Consider the following 13,122-nt stretch of genomic DNA (forward strand, 5'->3'; position numbering starts at 1 on the left):
TTATCAAGGGAATATACGTCTAGAAAGGTACACAGTATATATAGGGTTCATACTGTGCAGTTTCAGGCATCCACTGGAGGTCTTGGAATGCATCCCCCGCAGAGAAGGGGGAACCACTGTAAATAAATGCTGTTGTTTTAAGCCCCTGAGCATTGGGGTGATTTGTTATGTGGCAGTAGATAACCATGACAAGGACTGCAGGGTAGACCAGGGCTAGACCAGGAAGGGCCTTGTAAACCAGGGTAAGAACTTTGGGTTTCGTTGGTTTTCGTTGTAATTGTGAGGAGGAGCCATTAGAGGGTCCTGAGCAGCAGAGTGACAGCAAGGGACACGGGCAGCAGTGGGAGGCCCGCTCCTGCAGCAGGGGTCCAGGTGAGGGGAGGGCTTAGAAGTGGTGGATTCTGGGTAAAAGTTTAAGACAGGTGCATGGAATTTGCTGAAGGGTTGGATGTAAGAAAGGAGTCACTGATGAGTCTACAGTTTGGGGTCCACACGGCCTGGTAACTCGACAGTGACAATTTCCTGGGGTGAGGACTTGGTTCGGGCAGGAGGCTGCAGAGAGGTGGTCAAAGTGGTGACCACTGAGCACAGGCAGGGCAGAGAAAGAATGGGTGAGTTAGAAGGGAGAGGGAGGTAAACTGGACAGGAATTGGGAAAGAGGGCAGATGGGAGTCAAAGGGAAACTGAGGCAGGCCAGCATGGGGCATGAGGCAGTTCCCTTCCTGTCCCTGCTCTTTCAAAACCCTACCCTCCTTCCTCGAATCCCACATGAGGCTTTTTCTAGCTGTGCTGACAGCCTCCCTGGGGTATCTGTAGTGTGGCTGCCAGCAGGGCCCCGAGGGTACTTTGAGCAGATGGCAGGGGCTGGGCCGGCACTTTCCTTGGAGAGGGTCTGGTTGTGCCTCTGCTCCTTTCATGGTTTGGCAGGGGGTTGTGGGAGGCACCCGGCCAGGCTCTGGGGCGGCATTCCGGGGCCTCACAACTCCACGAGCTAGGAGCGGGTTAGCATTCCTGGCCTGGCAGAGGCCAGACAGCATCCAGTACCCATGAGACACGGACGAGTCTCCTCCCCGCTTGAGGACACTGCGCTGAAGATCTCCACCTCCCATGACCCTCGGACAGCGAAGACACTCCTGAGGCTGCAAGGCAAGTCTTCAGAGCCCCAGATAAGAACTGTGGACAATTCACAGAAGTTGCCCACCTTCCGTGTTGAGAAATGACCCCAGAAACCAGAGCTTTCCTCCATGTGCAAATGTGTTGTGAAACTTCAAGAAGGAATTGCATGTTAATCAGGCATGAAAACAGGCTGCAGAATATTTAATGACACGGAAAGATGTTACTGACATATTGTTGCATGGGGGAAAGGCAGGTTACAAAATGGTGTGTACACCCTGGTCCCGAATTTTATTCAGCCCCCGACCCAGGCAGGCACACAATCTGGACCGACATTCTCTGAGACATTGACCTTGGGTGGGTTCGCATAGCTTTATTTTCTAAGTGCTTTTTGTACTTCCTGACATTTCTGCAGGAAACCTGTGTTCACAAATCACACCAAAAAAAAAAAAAATCCCTATCAAATGTGTCAATAACTTAAATTAGAAAATCTGCTTAATAAAAAGGAATCAGTGCTCAGAATAGAAAATTTGAAAAGATAAAGAATCTGTCCCCACCCCGAAGCCAGTACAGGAAAAGGCTATTTTTAAAGCTAAAAATTGTTTATTTTTCTTTTCTCACTTCTCTGTTCTCATTGATTCTAGAACTGGTATTTGTGGGATTTTGTTTCAATTGTATGAATTTTTCTGTCCTAGTTCTTATTCTTGATAAATGTATGCTTAGTTTCTTCCCCATTATGACGGAAAAATAATTAACTTGAGTAGCTTCTAATTGGGAGCCAGTTTGCTAATGACCTTTTCCCGGGGGATGGCATTGAACACACACACACACACACACACACACCCCCCAACCCCCCCCCCGCAACAGCTTCGGCCCTGAGCCAGCAGGGTGGGCCGGGGGTTCTGTGGCAGTGCTGACCCTGAGGAAGGTTAACTGCTGTGAGGAACAGATTGCCCCAATGGAAACAGTCCAGGGTTACACCGGCCTTGGGGAAACTGCGTATTTCCTCACGTGAAAAAACGGGGTTTTCAAGATTGATGAGATATTCAAGGGGCATGTGTAAATATCAGCTGTCTTCCTAGGACAGTCACCTTGACCTCCCCACCCATTTGGGGTCCACTGTGGAGACCGCCTGGAGGAAGCACAAAAGAGAAGAATAGGCTGTGCAACCTGGTTTGTGTCCCCACTTTGCTGCTCCCTGGCTATACGACCTGCGGGGGTGGGGGGTGGAATTCCTCCACTGCATTGAGAGTCAGTTTCTACATCTGTAAAATGGGCATAATATCCTGTTCCTCACAGGCCTGTTCTAAAGGTAGGTAGGAGCAGGGCCCACATGGCAGCTATGACATCTTCCTGGAGGTCCCATGGATGCCCTCCAAGCTCAGGAAGGTCGGCTATGGGTCAGGCCCAGAGCAAGCAGACATTGTCCCACTGAATCTTGCCATTGCCTTCGCAGAACTAAGGTATCTGCCCAAGATTGTGAATGAGGATGGCGGAGGCAGGGCTCTAAACCTGGCTGCCCTCTCCTTTCTACTACAAGCTCACCTTTCCCTCCTTGGCCATCTCAGGATAAAGGCTGGAGCCCACGCAGGTTTTCCCATCAGGCTTTTATTATAAAGAAGGTTCCAGAGCTTCCCAGCCACCCCCTCCAGCCCAGCCCCCACGGGCTCGGAGCCAGTCCCAGTGCTGGCTGGGTCTGCTGCAGGGGGAGCCGGGTCAGCCACGGAGGGTTGCTTCTGACAGGAACAGAATGGGTGATTTTTTTTTCAGGCCTTTGGGGGGTGGGGGGGTCTCTGCCAGGTCTGCCTGTCCTCTGGAACAGTCATTTCCAGTGTTATGTTGGGAGCCCCTAGGGACCCCTCCCCAGGTCCTCTGCACAAGCGGCAGCTATTCACAGTTGGCGCGTGAGAAGTTTTTTAATATATAAAAGCTTTAAAAAAAAAAAAAAAGTGGTGCTATCTTTAGAAACACTTCCAGCAAGATCAAGTAGCCCAGCTACAGCCTTGGTGCAACTTAGCCCCCTCCCCTCCCTTCAGCACCTGTCCCCTCGTCCTCTGCCCGCCCCAGCTTGTGGGAAAGCCCACGGAGCCTGCCCACGGGCCGTGGGCACTGCCCACTCCACCAGCAGCCGCTCAAGCAACCACAGTCTGACACTGCTTGAAACCGTGTGCCACCAGAGTCCTCTCTGGGTGACAGCAGACGGAGACAACATTGTGGCGGTCGACGCAGAAACCGATCCAGGGCTGGTGCAAGGAGGCCTCCCCTCTGCCACATTGGATGAGGTAGTGTTTCCGGCTGCGGCCTCTGGGCCGGGGGGCTCTGCTTGAGGGCGCTGGGCCATGTAGGGCAGGGCTTCAGCAGCAGTGGTGGTGGTGGCAGAGCTGGGGGTGGGGAGGCTCTGGCCAGGCTGTGCTGGCGGGGGGCGGGGGCTGGGGGTGGGTGGGCAGCAGGAGCCTTACCAGGCACTAGCTGCAGCTTTCAAGTCCCCAGCCCAGAGATCGGGTCTGGGGGCAGGTGGAGAGGCCAGAGAGAGGTGCCCAAGGGGCCAGGGCTGGGGGGTTCCTCTGCCAGGCTCAGAGGGGCCCTTCCATTCCCCCCTCCCCAGAAGCTGACTCTGCTCAGTCATTTCCCAGCCGCAGTCAGAGGCACGGGGATCAAAGTGAAGTCGAGGGCAGCGTGTCCCTCCCCAGCACCGTCTCCCACAGGCTCAGGCCTCACTGTAGCACTCATAGATGTTGTCCTCCATCAGAGCCACCACCTGCTCAAACTTGTGTTGCAGCTGGGTCCTCCGGGCAGTGGGGTTCGCCTCCAAGGCAGTCATGATCTGACAGGGAAGTAGGGGGCAGCTGGGTCACAGCCCGAGGCCCTGGGCCCCAGAGGCTCCCACCACAGTGGGGGAACAATCTACTCGCTGCCTGATTTCTACTGCTGGCAACCAATACCTAAAGCACAAATGTCCTGGGATGTGAATACTTGAGCAGGAAACTTTCCTGGGGTTTTCCTGAGCAGAGTGCAGGTGGGCAGGGCAGAAAGCCGGGGCGGGGTGGGGCCGGGGGGGGGGGGGGCGCCATGACCCCAGGCCCGCAGGGGTGCTCACCTGTGTGCGATACCTCTTGGCATATTTGTAGATCTCAGCCATGGCCACGTTGGTGTTGAACTCGTTCTGGTATTTCTGTAAGGAAGCAGGTGGGAGTGGGGAGGGGTGGTTAACCCACCCTTCAAAACAGCCCCTGGCCCAGCCCCAACGCTTCCACACAAGCCTCCAGCTTCCCACAGCCCCTCCTTGGGGGTCAGGTCCCGAGCCCACAGGGCCCCTCTGGAGCCCGCCGTACCCGCGACTCCTCAGCCAGGTGCGCGTTCATCTCCTGCTCGCTGAGCGGCGTCATGTCGTGGATCTGCTTGTAATAGCGCTGCACGATCTTCCGGTACTCAGGAATCTCCTTGGCATAGAGGAGCTTGTTGGTCGGAGAATCCTGGGCAGAGAGGAGTGGGGCGGCGGGCGGATAAGGCGGCGGGCGGAGACCAGATCTGTCTGTTTCTGGACAAGCCCTCGTCCGTCGGCCACACAAAGGGCCCCATCACTTTGGACCAGGGGCTCTTTGCCCCCTCCCAGTGCTGCCCTTTGGCATGGAACCCCTGCCCTATTTTCTATGGGACTGAAGGGGGAACCACTCCCTTTAGGGGGAAAAGTGCACAGGCTCTGCGCCAGCTCTTTGTCGCACGCTGGCTGTTCCGTTTGTATCCTCGCTTAGGGTTATGGGTCTTGGTGGCTAAGATTGTTGGAAGCCCGATTGCTGGCTCAGTGGAATATTTCCCACTGCATGTTTCCAACGCCTGAAAGCGAAACGCGCCAAGTACGCTCCCAGTTCTTTGTCACGGGCATCCTGCCTACGCAGACCGTATGTGAGAAGTGATGGCATTCTCTCTCATGGCCTGTGAAAGTCATGGGCTGAAGGTAGGGCCGTGCACCCGCCATCCTGTAGTGCCTGGTCTAATTATACCATCTCGTTAATGTTCACAGCAGCCAGCATTGTCCCCCGCCTCCCTGCCCCTGGCCAGGTAGTTTCCTCTGCCTAGAATGCAGTTCTCCCTCCTCTCCACTCTCTAAAACCAGCCGGATCCTCCCCCTGCAGAGCTCTTGGGGATATCCCTCCTGTGTGCATCTCAGAGGTCTTGGTCACCTGTTCCCCTCTGCCCACTCTTTCACTCAGTGCCCACTCAGAGGCTCTTGACCATCAGGACTGCTACTTGGAGCCTGGCTGATTCCTTCATGATACTGTACCTGACCAAGCAGGTTTCCCACATTGATACTGGCTTCCCCGGGCCTGGCCCTATGGCCTAAATGTTGGAAGGTGGTGCTGGGCACACCTGAGGCAGGTGCAGGGTTTCTGACCACAGGGACCAGTTTCTGGGCACCTGCCTCTGTTGGAACATCCCTGCTCATCCCATGTCCCCACCACCGCCCCTTCGCCCCAGCCATGAGCTCCTTGGGTTTCTCTCCCAGGAAGATCTGAGGCCCATGCACCCCCACCTGGGCACCCTCCTCCCACTCTGACAGTAGGCTGCCCGCCCCAGGAGCAGCAGACCTTGCCCAGCTGGAGGTCGGAGATGGAGCAGGCATCAATGAAAGCCTGAGCGATGACGGAGAGGCAGGCGTCGATGTGGTCTGTCTTGTCAATGTCAAAGACAAACTGGGGGTTCTTCAGAATGTTTACCCAGAACCGGAGAGGAAGGCTATGGGATGGGAGTGATGGAGGTGGGGTGAGGGGTGGGGCAGCAAAGGAAGTGGTCGTTGAGGGGTTCGAAGGAGGGAGGCAGCCAGGCCCAGAGGACAGGCTGGCTTTACCCCCTGCCCCCCCCAAGGCCAGAGGGGCTTAGACCCAAGACGGAACCTCCGTTTGCTCATCCATAAATAGGGTTGATGACCATCTCTGCCAACTGTAGCAGCTGAGGGGCCAAGAGCCAGGTTTCTGGCATGCAGCGGGCAGGACACTGGGGCAGGGGCTGCAGGCCCAGGCTACCTTCATACCCGCTCCCAACCCCCCACAGAACCTTCTGCTCTCACAAGGGAGCCTCAAGCCAAGTCCTGGTTCTCATTAGAAGAACCCCCCCCCCCCAACCCTGCCCTGCCTGGCAGCACATGGCTCCTCCTCCCAGCCCTTGCACGGCAGCAGGAAGTCCACCATTAGCTGGGGCCACTGAGCAGCCAGAAAGGGCTGAGGGAGGGCAGGGCCTGGATATTTGGCCTTGGTCTCAGGAGGCCAGAGAGGGTTGGTAGTGCCCCCACCCCAGGGCCACCCACTGACTCAGCAGCTTGGAGTGGAGGACCCTCCCCCAGAGGTCTGAGAAGCCCCTGCAGCTGCACAGAAACTTGTAGGCATCATTTTTACTGAGGTTCAGGCTGAAGTTTTCAACAAGTTGTGGGGTTCTGTGACCTGGAAAGCCTTAAAGGAAGGCTATGAACTGGGTATAGGAGTCAGATCTCGTGGTTTTGAGCCCGGTTCTGCCACTGCAAGGGCTGTGTGATCTTGGGTGGGCACTGCTCTGTGAGCCTTGTGCTTCTCATCTGTCAAATGGAGCTGAGGGTACCCGCCCAAGAGGGGTGGAAGAGAGAAATGATGGTAAGGACAAAACTTATACAATGCTTGCTTTTAGTTAATTCTTACAATTAAGGTGGATCACTTTTATTGCCCTGGTTTTACAGCTGGGAATACTAAAGCACAGAGAGGTGAAGTCACTTATCCAAAGTCACACAGCTAGGGAGCGGCAAAAGAGGAACTGAATCCAGGCAGGTGGACTGAGAGACCAGGGTCTGAACTGCTGCACTATTGCTGCCCACGTTGAAACAATGAAGCTGCACATCCCTCCCTGCCTGCCCGCCGCCCACACACCATTGGCCCACCAACCTGTTGGTCTTCCATATGTGCAGAGTGTCAGGATCTGAGATCCCCCTCTTCTCAGCCTGCTCCTCCAGGAAGTCAAAGAAGTACTTGACGGCCAGTGGCGGCTTGTCTTCACGGATGCTCAGGATGGCCTTGAACAGGTCATCCAGAAACTTCTGCAGTGTGCCCTGCAGAGGAGTGGGGTGGCTACGGTCAGCCCAGGGCCATGTGGGGAGGGGAGTGTGCACCTCTCCTAGCTTCAGGGAGCTCGGAGTGCTTGGGATGGCGAATGGGAAAGCCATAATACTATCAGGCTGGTCACCTAACTTCTCTGGACCTTGGTTTTCTTGTTTGTGAAATAGGTTAGTGAAATTCTCCTCCCAGGGGTACTGAAAGGACTAATCCAGATACTGGAGCACAAAGCGGGGAATGACTAAGGCCACCTGAGCTATGTGACCTTGGGGGCAGTACTGACCCCTCTGGGCCTCTGCTGCCCTGTTACTTTGGCTAATACAGAAGTTGTCTGTTAGGCACCTTTCATGGCTATGAGCAAATCACTCCCCAGGAGCAGCACAAAGCCCTCAGCCTCTCGTGCAGGGAGCCCTTCTGCCCCCACAGAACTCTACCCCCCCACCATACCCAGGCATGTGCACATAGCTGGCCCGTTGACGGGGAGGAGAGGTGAGGCCCACCTTGGTGGACAGCAGGCGAGTCAGGTAGATCTCTGGTAGCACCTTCTTGCGGTGGCTCTGTCGGTGGGACTTCTTGGGCTCTGCCAGCTCATCCGTGGGCAACACCTAGGAGGCCGGGAAGGGGGCCAGTCCAGCACCTGGTACCACCCTTGGCCATCCTGTGGGTGGTCTAATCCTACAACCCACAGGTACCTGGCTCCACATGCGCTTTGTGGTACCCAAGGGATGAGGGTGATTCTGGGACCTACCCCCTGCTCCCTAGTCCCCAGCCTTTCCCAGGGCTGGGAATGTTTTCCCCAGAGGCCTACGGTGGCAGGAAGCCAAGTCCACACCCGGTGAGGGCGGGCGCCCCCAGGGCCAGAGGCCAGGCACTTACCAGATGGAAATACTTCTCCGTGTCCAAGTCTTTCACTGTGAGATGGAAAACACAATAAATAAACAAGAGAGAGGAGGGGAGACAAACAGAAATGGAGACATTAAGATGGAGAGAGGCAGAGAGAGAGAGATCCAGAGAGACACCGAGAATGAGATAGAGGCAGTGAGAAACAGACACATATGAGAAAGGAGAAACAGAGGGACAGAGAGAGAGTCAACACATGGACAGGGGGAAGACCCTCAGAGGGGAAAAGGCTGGCTGCCCTCACCCCCTCCACTGCCCAACCCAGACCTCCTAAGCTGTGGGGACAGGCCCAAGGTCCTGCTCCTGACCTCAGGAGGGGACCCTGAGATGAAGGGAGCTGAGGACCCCATGCCTGGCAGCTGGGCCTGGGAGCCTGAGGGTGTGGATGGGGGGTAGAATTGAGGCAGGGACACAGCCTGAAGCCCAGATGGGCAGACCAGCTCCCCCTCCAGCCTGGCAGCTGCCCAGACCTCTTGAAACCACATCCCGCCCTTTTGGGGCCTCTCTCTGGCTGCCCGCAGGATACTAGCCTGAGGAGGCCTGGCCACAGGCCCTGCCCAAGCAGTACTGGGGCAGAGGGGCTGGCCTGGCCCTTGCCCCAACCAAGGAGACCATAGTCCGGCCCAGCCCTGCCTCTTAAAGCCTCAGGTTCCCTATGATGACTGCTCAGAAAGAGCCCAGGCCTGGCCTAGACACCCTCCCCATGTCCACCGGTGCTACCTCGGCCCAGTGTGTTGTCCTTCTTGTCTGTGAGGCTCATGGCCAGGGAGGCACCTTCGGGGATCTGACAGGAGGGGAGAGGCTGAGGTCAGAGGTCAGAAGTTAGGGAGGGTGGAAGTGGGGGATGGGTGGGGCCGGGGCCCTCACCTTGTAGTGGGCCAGTGTGTTGAGCTTCTTGCGGCCATCTTCCACCACAGACGTGTCGTCCAGGTCCCGGAGGATATAGCTCTGTGTGCTCGAGGCGAACCACTCTGGGGGCAGGGAGCAGGGTGTCAGGGGCGGGGAGCTGGCTGGAGGGTGCAGCACCAGCCTGGGCCCCCCAGTGAGAGGTCTCTTGCTCTCTCTGTGGAACCCAGGGCAAGCCATGCCTCTCTCTGAGCCTCTATTTTTCCATCTGTAGAATGGGGAGGAGGAAAAAGATCCAGAGGAGAGGGTATGGTGGGCACAGAGCAGGTTTAGAAATGTCCTCATCTTTGACATTGTTACTTTATTAATGCCAATGAAATAAGAAAAGGTACCACGTGTGAAAGGGATCACATACCTTCCATGACCCCACTGTCCTTAGGTACGGACTCTGCCCTTCCAGGATCTGGGTGACTGAGTGCCTGCCCAACCTCATCACCTACCCTATCCTGGCCCCGGCCTACCAGCCCTGGCGAGCAACCTGCTGTGAACAGTCACTGCACCTAGCACCTATTTATCATCACAACCTGGTACTTGGAACAGGGCCTGGACAGACCAGGTGCTATGAAAAGCCTGTGGTCATAGAACAAATGTTCTCAGCTTTTTAGTCTAACTAGAACTCCTATGCATCCTTCAAAACCCACTCCAACTCCCCCTCCTTGAGGAAGCCTTTCCTGAATACTTTTTGCTGTTGTTTGCAGCTTGCTCACACTGCAGTACCCGTCTCCCTGCCAGAATAGGCGCTCCCTGGTGATGGGCATCTCGTCTGATCATCCATCTCCATGTCCCCGGTGCCTCAGTTAACGTACATTCACTAACTGAAAGGAGTATACAACCAAGGCAAGGGACAGCTCCCGCTGGAGCAGCCCAAAGGCTAAGGCCCGCCACCCGGCCCCTGCCCACCGAGGTCAACGTCCTCCGCACGTGGCCACTGAGAATAGGGCACATTCTTGCAAAAGGCTTCCAGAATCTTCTCTTTGACCTGTGTCAGTGTGTCTGTGTCCATGGCCCGCACACTCAGCGAGTCCATGCCACAGCCCTGGAAGGACACGTTCAGGTTCTGCATGAGACAAGAGAAGACAGTCAGCAAGTCCCTTCCATCGCTACCCAGGGCCCAGGCAAGGCAACAGCCTGCCCAGGGCGGCTGGGTCACGATTAAGGTCAGGATGCTCCGGGCATGCGGGTTCCCCTCCCAGTCAGCCTGGGAGATGGTTCCCACCTTGCTGCCCAGCTAGCTGCCCTGGTCCCGCCCAACTCACCCGGGGCTTGGCCTCAATGTTCTCCCGCAGCAGCCACTCCTCGTTGAGTGTGTAGCGGGCCTTGCCTGTGATGGCATCAATGGAGCCCTTGTTGATCTGCTGCTTGATGGCGCACAGGAGCAGGAAGAATGGCTCCCCAACTGTTTCCTGGAGTGTGCACAGGGCTGTCGGAGGCCCAGCCTGCCCAGCCCAGCCCAGCCCACACTGCCTCCCTGCCCACCCTCCATGTTCCAGGTCCCAAGCCTTTGGCCATGCTGTGGCCCCCACCTGGAATGCCTTCACCACCCCTTCTGCTAACACCTCCACACTGTGTAACGTCCTCCTTTTGGATCCTGATGTCATTCTCCCCACATCTCCCTGCTTCCTGTCTACTACACCCCTTCCTGCCCCCTGTGTCTCCATGGATTCTAAGGTGGAAAACCACTGTCTGGGGGCAGGCACATTCATTTGGTCATCCCAGCAACTCTTCCAGGCATGGGATATCCCCCTCGCTGCTGAGGCTCAGAGAGGACAATCAACCTTCCCAGGGTCACCCAGTGGGGAGGTAGCAGAGCTAGACTCGAGCCCCCAGATCAGCTGGCTCCCAGGCCCGTGACTCTGCTAAACCACCCAGGGTGCCTTTAGGGAGAACTAGAACATGGAATGTGGTGTCAAATCACAAGCTGGTGAGTAGAGAGAGTCTTGGGACAGGCTGGGCCTCATACCCCAACCCTCCTGCTAAGCCCTCAGACCCGAGCTTAGGGTCGCCTCTTCCAGGAAGCCACCTTGAGCCCTCTAACCAGGTCCAAGGCATCGGTGGTGGAGTGCCACTGTGTGGCATTTATCGCTCTGTATTTTAATTGCCATTTCCACACCTGTCCGCTCTAAGCCTGGGGGAATCTTAAGGGCTGGGACTGGGCCTGATTTATCATGTGAACTCAGAGCTGTGGCCCAAAGGCACACAAGGGAGGGTTTGATGACCAAGACAACAATCTTCCAGAACAAAGCCCGGTGTCAGTCTCTGCCCTGAACTTGCTCCGAGCCCCTACAGGAAGCCGGGCCAGGCCTTCCCTGAGCCTCAGTTCCCCTGTCTGTATAATGGACCCTCCAGGACTCTCCCTGCTCCCTGAGCCCCTCTTTCCTCATCTGCACAGAGATGACAGAGTTGACGTGACATGGGCTTGGGAGGTGGTGGTCCCCGCTGCCCTGGTGGTGCAGCTCCGCCCCTCTCACCCGCAGACAGCTGTACATGCAGATGGACATCCAGTTGGTGAGCATCTTCTCAACCACAGACTCCGTGCGCCGCAACATGAGCTTAGGGTTCTTGGCAGCCGAGGCGTCGATGAGGTCCACCAGCAGCTCCTTCATGATGCCCGTGTAGTACTCGAGCTTGCCGTGGAGCGCGATGGTCAGCAGGGAGGCCAGGCTGCACCTGCGGGTGGGTGTGGGGCATCAGCACTGGCTGCACCCGGAGGCCCTGGGATCTGAGGAGTGGGGGGAGGGGGTGCCGGTGTTGCCTTGTGGGCCTGGCGAGCCCAGGTATGCCTGTGTGGGTGGTGCCTGGCAGATGGTGGGCACAGCTCAAACCCACCTGGAGAAAGGGCCACTTTCTCTAGCATCCACAGTAACCGCTGTGCCCACGAGCCTAGACCTTGGGCATCCAGGCCCAGAAAAGTCAGGAAAGGGCCTGGTGCTGGGTAGATGCCCATTGCCTAGCAGGCAAGGTGATGTGCAAACTGCCCCAGCCAACACAGGACGGGCTGTGTGGCCTCTGACAGGCCCCTGTCCCTCTCCCAGAGCCTTGCAGCCTGACCTGTCACGCACTGCAAAGTCTTTCTGCTGCTCCAGCGCATGCACGAAAACAATGAGGAAGTGCTTATTGTTGAGCAATGAGGAGAACAGGCTGATCCCCTCTTCCATGTTGGGCCGGCAGCTTTCCGGGATCTGCAGAAGCAATTGGTGCTGGGGAGTCCACAGGGATTTGGTGCCTCTACCAGGCCTAGGAGTCAGCACTTATAATGCCCTGAATGTCTCCTTGAATGCCTCCTGGGATGGGGAGCTCACCACCTTTTCATGGTAGAGGTCTCTTAACTCCCCATGACTGGGAATAACGGCTCAACTGAGCTGAAAAATGGGGCTCACAGAAGGTCAAAGGTGCCTGGAGGTAACCCAGATTCCTTCTACATGAGAACCTCTCATTTTCCATTCTCTAAGCAGCAGATGGAGTGGGATGTCCAGAAGGGCCCAATCCTCTCTCCTCACTACCTGGCTTAGGGTCAGCACTTACCACACCGTGAATGGACACTTGAATGCCTCCTGGGATGGAGGGCTCACTATCTTGCAATAACTGACTCCTCCCAACTCCTGGTGATTCGGACCCATGGATCAGATGAACAGGAAAGTGGGGCCCAAAGAGGGGTAGGTTGGCTCTAAGTCATGCACCTGCATGGGGTACTCACCTTCCATTCTCCCAGCAATGGGTGGGTCTCCTGCACCGGGGCACTGCCCTGGGAGTTGAGGGTCTGGGAGGGCAGCACATAACGTTCTTCATAGAGAGAGGAACACTGTAGGGGCAGACCACCCCCCAGCATCTCAGCAGGGCTGCGTCTCCCCTCACCAGCACACAAGGGCCGCTCAACAAATGCAAAGGGATGCCTTGTCAGGGAAGAAGAGGCAGTAGGCCATGCGCAGGGCCTTAAGGGTCCAGAGACCCAAGGGGCTTCATGGGGGAAAGGAAGGGGTGGAACCTCACGACACGAGGTGTGGCAATGCACAAGGCTTAAAAGGAAGCAAAAGCAGCTCAGTGGGGAACGGGAGAAAGTGCAGAGAGGCCAGCGGGAACTACAGCGTGGACTTGTTTGGGCTGCTGCAGGGTAAACAGTGCAGAAGGGCAA

At 56.5% G+C, this 13,122-nt stretch overlaps 1 protein-coding gene across 2 annotated transcripts in view; it reads right to left on the reverse strand.

Annotated features, from left to right (window-relative positions):
* Positions 1 to 3,534: 3,534 nt before the first annotated feature.
* The window catches only part of PLXND1 (plexin D1), a 58,800-nt gene continuing 49,212 nt past the window's right edge, over positions 3,535 to 13,122 (reverse strand). Inside the window, exons 23-36 of one of the 2 annotated variants that reach the window (XM_042979548.1) lie at positions 12,688 to 12,750; positions 12,042 to 12,172; positions 11,462 to 11,660; positions 10,250 to 10,396; positions 9,894 to 10,050; positions 8,955 to 9,058; positions 8,808 to 8,871; positions 8,064 to 8,098; positions 7,688 to 7,792; positions 7,020 to 7,183; positions 5,700 to 5,847; positions 4,446 to 4,586; positions 4,211 to 4,285; positions 3,535 to 3,937 (exon numbers count right to left, since the gene is read on the reverse strand). In XM_042979548.1, coding sequence (XP_042835482.1) covers positions 3,821 to 3,937; positions 4,211 to 4,285; positions 4,446 to 4,586; positions 5,700 to 5,847; positions 7,020 to 7,183; positions 7,688 to 7,792; positions 8,064 to 8,098; positions 8,808 to 8,871; positions 8,955 to 9,058; positions 9,894 to 10,050; positions 10,250 to 10,396; positions 11,462 to 11,660; positions 12,042 to 12,172; positions 12,688 to 12,750 — 1,650 coding nt within the window. In that variant the 3' untranslated portion in view covers positions 3,535 to 3,820. Of the gene's footprint in view, positions 3,938 to 4,210; positions 4,286 to 4,445; positions 4,587 to 5,699; positions 5,848 to 7,019; positions 7,184 to 7,687; positions 7,793 to 8,063; positions 8,099 to 8,807; positions 8,872 to 8,954; positions 9,059 to 9,893; positions 10,051 to 10,249; positions 10,397 to 11,461; positions 11,661 to 12,041; positions 12,173 to 12,687; positions 12,793 to 13,122 lie in introns of both variants that reach the window. The other variant, XM_042979547.1, reaches the window with a different exon arrangement.

This window comes from Panthera tigris, chromosome A2, assembly GCF_018350195.1.
Source record: "Panthera tigris isolate Pti1 chromosome A2, P.tigris_Pti1_mat1.1, whole genome shotgun sequence".
Classification (NCBI taxonomy): Eukaryota; Metazoa; Chordata; class Mammalia; order Carnivora; family Felidae; genus Panthera; species Panthera tigris.